The following is a 12,916-nucleotide window of genomic DNA, read 5'->3' on the forward strand; positions in this document are numbered from 1 at the left end:
GGGATACACAATGAATGCTGGCCTACCCAGCATTCCCTGTGAATGAATACAAAAAATGGACTGGAGGGTTGCTAATGTTATAGAGAGGGAAGAGGAAAGGTATAAATCAGGAAATCACAGGCCAGTTAACTGAAAAGAATTGACAGAAACCATTCTTGGAAGTCGTTTTCATGGGGACTGGAGGTCTGTGAGCAGTGATGTGCTATAAGGATCAGTGCTGGGTCCATTGCTTTTTATCCTTTATATAAATGATTTGGATGTGAATATAGGAGGTATGGTTAGTAAGTTTGCAGATGACACCAAAATTGGTGATGTAGTGCACAGTGAAGGAGGTTATCACAGAGCACATAGGGACCTGGATCAGATGGGCCAATGGACTGAGGAGTGGCAGATGAAGTTTAATGTAAATAAATATGAGGTGTTCCATTTTGGTAAGGCAAATCAGGGCAAGACTTATACAGTTAATGCTACGGCCCTGGTGTGTGTTGCCAAACAAAAAGACCCAGGGTGCAGGTGCATAATTTCTTGAAAGTAGGTTCACAGGTAGACAGGTGAAGGCGGCATTTGGCACTTGCCTTCATTGGTCAGTGCGTTAAGTATAGGAGTCAGGATGTCATGTTGCAGCTGTACAAGACATTGGTTGGGCCACTTCTGGAATACTGCATTCATTTCTGGTCTTCATACTATAGGAAAGTTGTTAAACTTGAAACAGTTTAGAAAAGACTTACAAGGATGTTGCCAGGTTTGGGGGTTTGAGATCGAGGAAGAGACTGAATAGGTGGGGCTTTTTCCCCCTGGCATTTCGGAGGCTGAGGGGTGACCTTATAGAGGTTTATACGGTCATAAGGGGCATGGACAGGGTGAATAGCCGGGATAGGGGAGTCTAAAAATACACAGTATAGGTATAAGGTGAGAAGGGAAAGATTTAATAGGGACCGGAGGGGCAATGTTTTCACAGAGGCTGCTGCCTGTATGCAAAAAGCTGCCGCAGCAAGCGGTGAAAGCAGGTACAATTGCAATATTTAAAAGACATCTGGATGGGTACATGAATTAGAAGGATATGGGTCAAATGCTGGCAAATGGCACTACGTCGGTTTAGGATATCTGGTCGGCATGGACGAGTTGGATGGAAGGGTCTGTCTCCGTGCTATACAACTAAGATAACCTGGAAGAATTAAAAGTGCATATTTCAGGTACAAGCTTGTTAAAATAATAATGTCTTGCTAATATGATTGAATTAATTGATGTGGTAACAGAGAAGGTTGATCAAGATACAGGAACAGGACTTTCAGATGGCACATCCTTTCACGTTTGAGAAGCTACCGAACAATGCTTTTCCACCTTTAGCTTTTCTGGGCTAAGTCACTTGTCTTTCAACTATAGCCTTGTCCAAAATAAACACAGAGGTCTGGCCAAGTTCACACAAAAACAGATCAGGGAGAATGAAACAAATTAATTTGCTATCAAGTTTCATCACACTATATTCACTATAGTTTACAATGGAATTGCCAAAATAAAGAAACTAAATTAACCAAAAAAAAGGCAATAATATAATTTGCATGTTAAAATTAGGGGACATTGGAATTTTTAATGGGCCACTGAAATGTCAGCAACTGTCACATTAGGAATCTTGCAGGTTTTCTGGTTTATTTACATTCAGTAATATGCATACATATTGGTCCACAACTTTCTTACCCATTAGTATGTGTGGTGAAGGAAAATGATAGAAGCTGATTCCAGAATGGATCATTCTCTGATATGGTTTCTGTGCCAGCAAGACGTTGAAGGTAGCTGTTATTTGCAAGCTCAGCAATGCTGCTGCTATTTGCTCCCATCTCCTACTGTGCAAAGGACCCAGTTCAACTTATACCATCACTGCTTTAATTCCAACCTAAAATGGAAAGAAAACACCATAGACTGATTACAGAAAATGCATCAACAATCCATTTGCATCCATTACCCATCCAAATTTGGAATAAACTAGAAGCTCACTGCGGGTAATGTTCCCGTTAAGCTGCAAAAAAGTCTGAAAAGATACGCTGCAGGCCTTGTGCCGTGATAAAAGTGAGCGTAGTCATGCAATAGAATTTAAAGGGACCACACATTAGAAAGATAAATCACACACACTAAAATTTAAAGGAAACTTTCAGGTATTTCTAATCAACCTGTTCAGAGATGTTATTACACAGCCTAAGCCTCCTGGCTCAGAGATAGGGACACTGCCATTAAACCATAAAAGCCCCAACTTTTATTGTCAACTGAAGAAATTAGTACCACATCTTTTCTACCACTGAAGATGTTAGGCATAGCCCACCCCACTGAAGAATATTCTTTTTTCCCAGTACACATGCCAGTGACTCATGAAGTTACATCTGTTTCAGCCACACTTCTTGTCATGTTTATCCCTTCATCAGTCGACATCCGGCTCAGGAAACAGACCGATCAGTACTTTTGAAGTTCTGCTTTTCAATTTGGACTCTAATCCCTCAAACATTTCAAGCAAAACTCTATTTCTTGTTCTACTTTGTACCTACATAGACTATGATAACCAGGTTCATATAAACATACAGATTATGAGTAGGCCATTCAGTCCCTCAAACATTCTCTGTCATGCAATAAAATTATGGCTGATCTGACTGTAACCTCAAATCCACATTCCCACCTAGCCCTGATAAGTTTTCACCCCATTGCATAGCAAGAATTTACCTACTTCTACCTTAAATATATTCAAGGATTCTGCATTCACTACCATTTCAGGAAGATAGCTGCAAAGACCCATGACCTCCTAAGAGAGAAAAATTTAAAAATCAGTGTTTAAAAAAGGCTAACAGCTGATTTTTAAAGCAAGTCCGCTAATTTTAGATTCTCTCATAAAAGCAATTATCCTGGCGACATTTACGCTCTCAAGATCTCTCAGCATGTTTTAACATGCAAGTCAGCTTTCACTCTTCTAAACTCCAATAGATACAAGCCTAGCCTGTCCAACTCCTTTTCATAAGACAACCTGCCCATTCAGGTATTAGTCTAATAAACGTCCTCTGATCTACCTTTGAATGCATTTACATCCTTTCTTAAATCATGTGACCAATATGCTCCAGATACAGTCTCAGCAGTACACCGAAGTACCATCTCGTACTTTTGTATTCAATTTCCCTTGCAATTTGATGCATTGGCTTTAATTTTCCAAAACTGCCCAGATTCAGGTATGTTCCCATTAGATTGAAAGACTATGAATTAAAATCCTTTTACTCAAAAGAGAAACAAAGCAGGAAACTATAGGCCAATTTCTTGTACTGTAGCTGACATCTGTTTTCCATGCTGCATAACTATGACTCTATAAGCACAATAATGCCTCTACTTCCTCAAAAGGCTAAAGAAATTCAGCAAATCCACAATGACTCTTAGCAATTTTTTATAGATGCACCACAGAAAGCATCCTGGATGCATCGTAGGTGGGTAATGGCAACTGCTCTGCCCAAGACTGCAAGAAATAACAGTTGGTGAACACAGCCCAGTCCATCACACAAACTAGCCTTGCTTCCATTGACTCCGTCTACACTTCCTGCAGCCTCGAGAAAGCAGCCAACATAATCAAAGACCCCTCCCACCGCAATTATACTCTTTTCCACTCTCTTCCATAAGGCAGAAGACACAAAAGTTTGAAAACGCATACCAACAGATTTAAGAACAGCTTCTTCCCCACTGGTATCAGACTTGCGAATGGACCCCTCATATTCAAGTTGATCTTTCTCTGTGCCTTCCTTGTAGCTATAACACTATATTCTGCATTCTGTTCTATTACCCTGATGAACTTATGCAAGGTATGATTTGTCTGGTTAGCCCACAAAACAATACTTTTCACTGTATCTCGACGCATGTGACAATAATAAATCAAATCAATCTTTCAGGCTGGAGGATACCTCCTAATCACCAACATTTCTAATCTGTTTCCTTCCTTGAATTGTCTCCTGCACGGTAATATTTTGGTTGACCATAAGACATAGGAGTACAATTAGACAATTTGGCTGATTGAGTCTTCTCCACTATTCGATCATGGCTAATAAGTTTCTCAACCCCATGTTCCTGCCTTTGAGTCATATAGCATCCCATAATCTTTGATCCCCTTACTAATCAAGACCCTATCTACCTCTAACTGAAATACACTCAATGACTTGACCTCCTTCTGAGACAATGATTTCTACTGATTCGCCACACTGCTTGAAGAAATTCCTTCTCACCTCAGTCCTTCACTGAGGCTGTGCCCTCAGGTCATGGTCTCTTTTAGTGGAAACAAATTTTCCACGTTCATTCTATCCAGATCTCTCAGTATTATTTAAGTTTCAGGATCTCCCCTCATCATTCTAAACTTCAAGTACAAACTCAGAATCCTCAGCCACTCATGCGTCAAGACCTTCATTCCAGAGATCATTCTTGTCAGCCCCTTCCAAGGCCAGCACATCTTTCCTTCTGCTCACAATATTCAAAATGCAGTCTGACCAGGGCCTTATGCAACCTCAACAGTATATTTCAGTTCTTACATTCTAGCCCTCATGAAATGAATGTTAACATTGCATTTGCCTTCCTAATTGACAACAGAGCCCACATCTTAAGACAATCCTGAACTATGATTCTCAAGTCCCTTTGTTTCAGATTTCCAAAGCCTTTCCCCATTTAAAAAAAAAGTCTATGCCTATTCTTTCTATCAAAATTTATAATTTCACACTTTCCCATATTGTAATCCATCTGCCACTTCTTTGCCCACTCTCCTACCTTGTCCAAGTTCTTATGCAGCTTCCTCAACATTACCTGTCCCTTCACCTATCTTTGTGTAATCTACAAACTTAGGAACAATGCCCTCAGTTCTTTGGTCCAGATCGTTTATGTATAATGTGAATAAGCTGTGATCCCAACATTGACCCCTGCAGAACTCCACTAGTCACCAGCTGCCATCCTGAAAAACCCCCTTTTCTGCCACTCTGGCAGTCAGCCAACCCTCTATCCATGCCCGTACTTTACTTCTAACAACATGGATTCTTACGCGATTTAGCAGTCTCGTGTGCAGCACCCTGTCGAAAACCTTTTGGAAATCCAAATTGATCACATCCACTCACTCTCCTATAGCTAACTTGCTCATTACTTCCTCAAATAATTCTAACAGATTTGTCAGGCATGACTTCCCCCAAGGAAGCTATGCTGACTCAGCCTTATTTTACCAATCACTTCCAAGCACTTTGCAATCTCATCCTTAATAACAGACTTACCTCCCTCCCTTCTTAAACAGGCTGTTACATTTGCCATCTTCTAGTCCTCTGGGACCCCTCGTGACTCCAGTGATTCCTGAAATTATCACCACTAATGCCTCTACAATCTTTTCAGCTATTCTCTTTCAGAACTCTGAAGTGTAATAATCCAGCCTGAGTGATTTATCCACCTTCAGACCTTGCAACTTCCCCAGCACCTTCTCTTAATGATGGCCACTACAGTTACCTCTGCCATCTGACTCTCCAAATTTTGCTTTGCTGCTGGTGTCTTCCACTCTATAGACTGATGCAAAGTACTTGTTCAGTTTTTCCACTAGTTCTTTGTTTCCCATTATTACTTCTCAGCATCATTTTCCAGTGGTCCAATGTCCACTCTTACCTTTTATATATCTAAATAAAACTCTTGTAATCTTTTTATATTATTGACTAGCTAGCTTACCCACCCTCATATTTTTAAAGGCATCCGAATCATCTGGCCTCCCACTAACTATCACCACATTGTATGCTTTTTCTTTTGCTTTTACAGTATCTCGGCCTTCCCTTGTCAGCTATGGTTGCCTTGTCTTCCCCTTAATATGTTTCTCCTTCCTTGGGTTGAATTTCTGCTGTGCCTCCCAAATTACACCCAGAAACTCCTGCCAAAGCTGCTGCATTGTCTTGCCTGTTAGGCTACCCTCCCAATCAATTCTGATCAGCTCCTTCCTCACGTCTTTCTAGTTACTTTTACTCAATTGTAATATTGTTACATCTGATTCCAGCTTCTCCCTCTCAACTGCAAGGTGAATTCTATCATATTATGTTCACTGCCCCCTAGAGGTTCCTTCACCTTAAGCTCCCTAATTCTTACACATCACCAAATCCAGACCTGCCTGCTCCCTAGTGGGCTCTACCACAAGCAGCTCCAAAAAAAAAATCTTGTACACACTCCACAAATTCCTTTCTTTGATACTGACTACCAACTTGATTTTCCCAGTCCACCTGCATATTGAAGTCCACCATGATTTTTGTATCTCAATTTATTTTCCTCCCCACATCCTGTCTACTGCTAAGAGGCCTGTACACATCTTCCATCAGGGTCTTTCATCTACCCACAGATTTTACGCCTTCCGACTCTGTATCACTTCTATCAATTTAATTGAATTTCTTATTAACAAGGCAAGCCCACCCCCACTGACCATCTGCCTTGTCCTTTCGATAATGTCCTTGGATATTTAGTTTCCAGCTCTGATCCCCTTACAGCCATGCTTCAATGACACTCAACATCATATCTATTTACGAATTGCATCTGGACTACAACTTTATTTACTTTGTTTTATATACTGTGCATATTCAAGTACAACACCCTCAAGTTTACGATCTCATTTCTTGTAGTCGTCCCCTTACTTGGTATGCATGAAGCTTCCTGACCCTTTCCATACCTTCTGTCGTATTACTTGTTCTGGAAACTTAAATAAACTCCTCCATTTGAACAGTGGTGGGAGTCGGGAGAGAGCGCAAGGGGACTGCTGGGAAGGTAAGCGTTTCAGTTTAAAAGATTTACCTCGTGAGTGTGCAGCCTCCATTTGATCAGTGGCGGGAGTCAGGAGTGTGCGTGAGGGGATTGCTGGGAAGGTAAGCAGCGAGTATAATAACTTACCGTTAGTGCTTTGGGGGCCTTCATTTTTGGTGGCAGAGGAGGAGGAGGAGACCGGGAGCGAGGGGACCCCTGGGAAATATTGTTTGGGCGGAATCGAAACCCGAGACCCCACAAGAGTGGTGTCTCCCACCCTTCCACCTCCTCTAACCTAAGAATAAAAGGGTAAGTAAGTTGTTCTTTAATTTTAACAAATCTTTCGGGGAAGTTTAAATTTAGAGGGGATGGCAGTCAGGGCAGTGCAATGTTCCTCCTGCAGGATGTGGGAGGTAAGAGTCAACAGCAGTGACTCTGCTAACTTCACCCGTGGGAAGTGCACCCAGCTCCAGCTCCTCAAAGATCGCATTAGGGAACTGAAGCTGGAGCTGGATGAACACAGGGTCATTCAGGAGGCTGAGGTGGCGATAGAAACGAGCTACAAGGACATAGTTACCCCTAAGAACAAAAGCAGTTGGGTGACAGTGGTGGGCAAATTATTGGAAAGGGCTCCGAGAGATAGGATTTATGATCACTTGGAAAGGCGCAGTTTGATTCGTGGTAGTCAGCATGGATTTGTGAGGGGTAGATCATGCCTCACAAACCTTACTGAATTCTTTGAAGAGGTGACCAAACACGTGGATGAAGGTAGAGCCGTGGATGTGGTATACATGGATTTAAGTAAGGCATTTGATAAGGTTCCCCATGGTAGGCTCATGCAGAAAGTAAGCAGGCATGGGATAGGGGGAAATGTGGCAGATTGTCTTCTAAGGATCAGCCAATTCTGAATCCAAAGGGCAGTAGTGGACAGAAAATATTCAACAAGGTGCTCAGTTACGAGTAGTATACGACAAGGATCTGTTCTGGGTCCTCTTCTATTTGTGATTTTCGTAAATGATTTGGATGTAGGAGTTGAAGGGTGGATTAGTAAGTTTGCGGACGATACGAAGGTGGGTCAGTTGTAGATAGTGCGGAGGGCTGTTCTAGGTTACAAAGGGACATTGATAGGATGCAGAGCTGGGCTGAGAAGTAGCAGATTGAGGTGAACCCTGAAAAGTGTGAGGTGGTTCATTTCCGGAGGACAAACTTGAAAGCAGAATACAGGGTTAATGGAAAGATTCTTGGCAGTGTGGAGGAGCAGAGGGATCTCGGGGTTCATGTCCACAGTTCCCTGAAAGCTGCCACCCAGGTGGATAGAGTTGTTAAGAAGGTGTACGGCGTGTTAGCTTTCATTAATGGAGGGATTGAGTTCAAGAGTTGTTAAGTTATGCTCCAGCTGTACAAAACCCTGTATCGGCCACATCTGGAGTATTATGTCCAGTTCTGGTTGCCTCATTACAGGAAAGATGTGGAAGCATTGGAAAAGGTGCAGAGGAGATTTACCAGGATGTTACCTGGAATGAAGGGAAGGTCTTACGAGGAAAGGTTGAGAGCGCTATGGCTTTTCTCTTTAGAACGACGAAGGATGAGAGGTGACTTGATTGAGGTGTACAAAATGATCAGACGTATAGATAGAGTGGATAGCCAGAGACTTTTTCCTAATGTGGAGGTAGCTATTATGAGGGGGACATAGTTTTAAAGTGAGTGGAGGTAGATACAGGGGAGGCGTCAGAGGTAAGTTCTTTACTCAGAGAGTGGTAGGGGCGTGGAATGCATTGCCAGAGAGGGTAGTGGAGTCAGCCTCATTTGGGGCATTTAAGTGGCTATTGGATAGGCATTTGGATGATAGTAAAAGGTAGGGGTGGAGGTTAATAGACCTTAGGTTTAGGGTAAAGTTCAGCACAACATAGTGGGCCTAAGGGCCTGTACTGTGCTGTACAGTTCTACGTTCTGTGCTAAGATCCTGCCTCCCCTGCCCCTGCTTTAACCCTGTGCATAATTTCCATGCAACTGAACCCACCTCCTATTTAGTTTAAAGCCCTATTCACAGTCCTAGTTATGAGATTTGCCAGGAGTTTGGTCCCAGCATGATTCAGGTGGAGACCGGCCCATCGAAAGAGCTCCCTTCTTCCCTAGCGTTCGTGCCAACATCCCATGAATTCGAACACATTTCCCCCATGCCAAGCCATGTGTTTACCTCTTTGATTTTGCTGACCCGGTGCCAATTTGTTCATGACTGAGGTAATAATCCAGAGATCACCATCTTTTTGGTTCTGCTTTATAATTTAGTCCTTAGCTGCTCATATTCCCTCAGCAGAACCTCCATCTCCATATATCATTCGTACCTACACAGACCAAGGCAATTGGATCTTTCCCCTCCTACCCCAAGATCCTCTGCAACACACGAGATATCCAGAACTCGGACATCAGGCAGGCAACACAGTCCTCAGGACTCTCTATCCTGGCCACAGAGGCCATAGGTTATTCTGGGGAACAGACAATCTCCGATTATAACCACATTTCTCTTTTCTCCGACTTCTTGAATGGATCTGTGTACCACGGTCCTATGGTCAGTTTGCTCATTCTCCCTACACCCCTTCTCTCGCCCACAGGGAGCAAGAATCTCAAACCTCCTAAACAACCAAGGGCTGAGACTCCTTCGGCACTACCTCCCGGAGTCCTCTACCTACCTCATTCGTAGTCACACCCTCCTGTCCCTGATCACTGACCGAATTTGAAGTAGTTAATCTAAGGGGCGTGACTGCCTCCTGAAACACAGCATCCAGCTAATTCCCCACTTCTTTTGTGTAGTAGCGTTCAAAGCTCAGACTCCAACTCTGAGCCAGAGTTCCTCAAGCAACCAACACTTGCTACAGATGTAATCACCACTAACCACAATGGGTTCTATCAGTTCCCACATCACGCCGGTACACACATTACCTGGCCCTGCACCTTTATTTTATTTACTTCTTGCTTAACTTAATTTTTTTTTCAAATCCTACTGGTCTTTTAGTTTGTAACCTGTAAATATTTCTCCTATTTACGTTCAATTTAAGAAATGTAGAATTGATACCCAAATTAGTAGCTATCACCAATGAACTTAAGTTTGCCTGTCACGCCACTTTTCTGCTGAACCCCTGATCTTGGGCTTCAATTTTTCCTGTTAAAAAACCTTACAAGCAATGAGCCAAGGAGAAAAATAAACAAGAAGAATGCACCTCTTCCCCTCTGCACCAAACTCCCATGCTGCCTCCAAATTCCCCAAACTACATACTCGTGCAGATTGTGCCTCGCCACAGTCCTCCCTGACTATGCAAAGCTTACGTAACATTCTGGTCAGTCTCTCTGAAATCTTCCTCCTGAAGTTGACAGGTAACATATTGGACAGAATCGGTTACTGGAGTTCCTTTATCTGAACCATCAGTAGGTTGTTCCTATCTTACTGTCAGTCACACTCCTCCATCTATACACATTTACCAATGACTAACTGACATACCGTACATCGGTGATGTTACCAGGTGCAGCGGAATTTCAAATATATACACAATACTATTAATTTTATGGATTTTTTTCTCATCTTATCTGTATCTACATACAACCACAGCTGCAATTGTTTCAAAATGGTTATTTCACATAATTATACAGCACACAAGGAGACCATTCCATCTGTAGTGGCCATATTCTTTTTGCCCTACCTGTAGGCTTGCACATTTTAAGTATCGATCAAACGCCTGTTCAAAAAAATCCCATGTCAAACCAGACATTGATGTCTTCCTGTCTGGAAAAACCATCACAACCAAGTCAATCCAGTTTTGCTATCACCCAATAAAACTTGTACACAGGGACCACCAAAAATGCCAAGCAATGGCTATCCCCAAATAAGAGACAGTCTAACCATCACCCCTTGACATTCAATGACAAAGCTGATAGCATAAGATGCAGGCCATTCAACCCTTTGAGTCTTCTTTGCCATTCAATGAGATGGCTGGTCTAATTGTCCCCAACTCCACTTTCCTGCCTATTCTCATAACCCTTGATTCCCTTAGTGAATACAGTAAAGGAGTTCAATGATATGTGTGCATTTGCCTGTTTAGATGGGTTTAGAGGTGGCAATTGCAAGGAAGGGGACGGAAACATTTAGTCTCAATAGGCTGACCATCTTAACTATGGAGAAGGTTTGATGGACCAGCTGTCAACTTCTTACATTCACATTAGTGGAGATGCAGGAAGCTGGTTTTGGTCTCAATATGCCTAAGACAGGGAGAGGATAGCGCGGGACAAAGTTGAGCGAGGTATGGTTAGAGAGAAAGAAAGGAAAGCCCTATCTTTCCCTTCATAATGCACTGCAGCAGTTCAAGAAGGCAGCTCAATAACAATTAGGGTTCGGGCAAGATCTCATGCAGCCCCTGCACGAACTTAAAAAGCGGCTGCCCAATGCTTGTAACTCAAAAGCCAAGATGAAAGCATCAGGTTTAACTGATAATATCCATGATGCTCAAATGGTCAACTGAGAATTTCTGATAGCTTTGCCTCTCACAAAAGAACTACATCCTAGGTTGCCAGAACTGTCTCAAGTACAAGCCATCTTCTTCAGGGTAACAGTCTAAGTGGGAAGGTTATACGGTTATGTCAATGCACTAGTTATGATACCGGACTAACAAAGGTCACAAATTCAAATCCCACCAATAACAAATTACCACCAGAAAAAGAAATGAAACTGCTAGGTATCAGAAATGCTCAATAGATTTCAGTTTCATATCACATAGCTTGAACTTATCTAGGTGATATGAAGAGTCATATTGGACTCCTAAACATTCAAACTCCTAAATATTCAAACCCACCGACTCCCATAGCTACCTGGGCTACATCTCCACTCACCCACCCTCCTGCAAACATGCAATCCCTTAATCCCAATTCCTCCGCCTCCACCCCCAAGGTGGAGCATTCCAATCCCAGATGTCCTCCTATTTCAAAGGCCTCAACTGCCCCCTTCCGGTGATGAAAAATGCCCTCAACCACATCTCTTGCATTTCCAGCACTTCTGCCCTCAAATCCCCACCCCCTCAACAAAAATAAAGACAGAATCTCCCTGGTCCTGACAGACTACCCCACCAACCTCCGCATCCAGCGCATCATTCTCCGCCACTTACAATCTGACCCTACAACCAAAGAGATATTTCCTTCCCCACCCCATCTGACTTTCATAGGGACAGCTCATTCGCGACTCCCTCATCCGCTCCACTCTCCCCAGTAACCTCATCACACCTGGCACCTTTGCAGATAGAGTCCATTTAGGCCCATCAAGTCCACACCAACCCTCCTAAAAGCATTCTACCCAGACCCACCCCACCACCTTTTCCCCTTTACCCCATGGCTAAACCACCTAACTTGCATATCCCTGGACACTACAGGGCAATTTAGCATGGCCAATCCACCTAAACTGCACACCTTTGGATTGTGGGGGATAAAGTGAAGCACCCACAGGAAACTGATGCAGACATGGAGAGAACATACAAACTCCACACAGACAGTTATCCAAGGCTAGAATTGAAACTGGGTCCCTGGCGCTGTGAGACAGCAATGCTAATCCCTATACCAAACTGCAGACAATCTTCCTGAATTCAGTGCCTGCATCCTCCTTCTCCACAGTGAAGGCAGATGTGGGGTACTTGTTCAACACCATACCAATGTCCTCGAGCTCTATGCAGATTGTCATCTTGACATGTAACGGGTTCCATTATTTCCCTGGTTATCCTCTTTCCCGTTATATACTTATAGAATATCTTGGGCTTCTCCCTAGTCTTACCCACCTCTTTTTTTAAACCACACCCCTTTTTTGATCCGAAACAACAAGGTGCAGGGCTGGATGAACACAGCAGGCCAAGCAGCATCATAGGAGCAGAGAGGCTGACGTTTCGGGCCTAGACCCTTCATCAGAAAAGGGGGGGAGGGGAAGGGGGTTTTGAAATAAATAGGGAGAGAGTGGGAGGCGGATAGAAGAGGGATAGAGGAGAGGATAGGTGGAGAGGAAACAAACAGGTCGAAGAGGCGGGGATGGGGCCAGGAAAGGTGAGTGCAGGTAGGGAGTTAGGAAGGGGATAGGTCAGTCCAGGGAGGACGGACAGGTCAAGGGGGCGGGATGAGGTTGGTCGGTAGGAGATGGAGG

At 43.3% G+C, this 12,916-nt stretch overlaps 1 protein-coding gene across 1 annotated transcript in view; it reads right to left on the reverse strand.

Moving 5' to 3' along the window:
• dym (dymeclin) overlaps positions 1-12,916 on the reverse strand; it is a 446,122-nt gene that overhangs the window by 424,520 nt on the left and 8,686 nt on the right. Inside the window, exon 2 of the mRNA XM_048598245.1 lies at positions 1,696-1,891. Within this exon, the coding sequence (XP_048454202.1) occupies positions 1,696-1,835 (140 nt within the window). The 5' untranslated portion in view covers positions 1,836-1,891. The remainder of the gene's footprint in view (positions 1-1,695; positions 1,892-12,916) is intronic.

Source organism: Rhincodon typus, chromosome 1 (assembly GCF_021869965.1).
Source record: "Rhincodon typus isolate 14 chromosome 1, sRhiTyp1.1, whole genome shotgun sequence".
Taxonomy (NCBI): Eukaryota; Metazoa; Chordata; class Chondrichthyes; order Orectolobiformes; family Rhincodontidae; genus Rhincodon; species Rhincodon typus.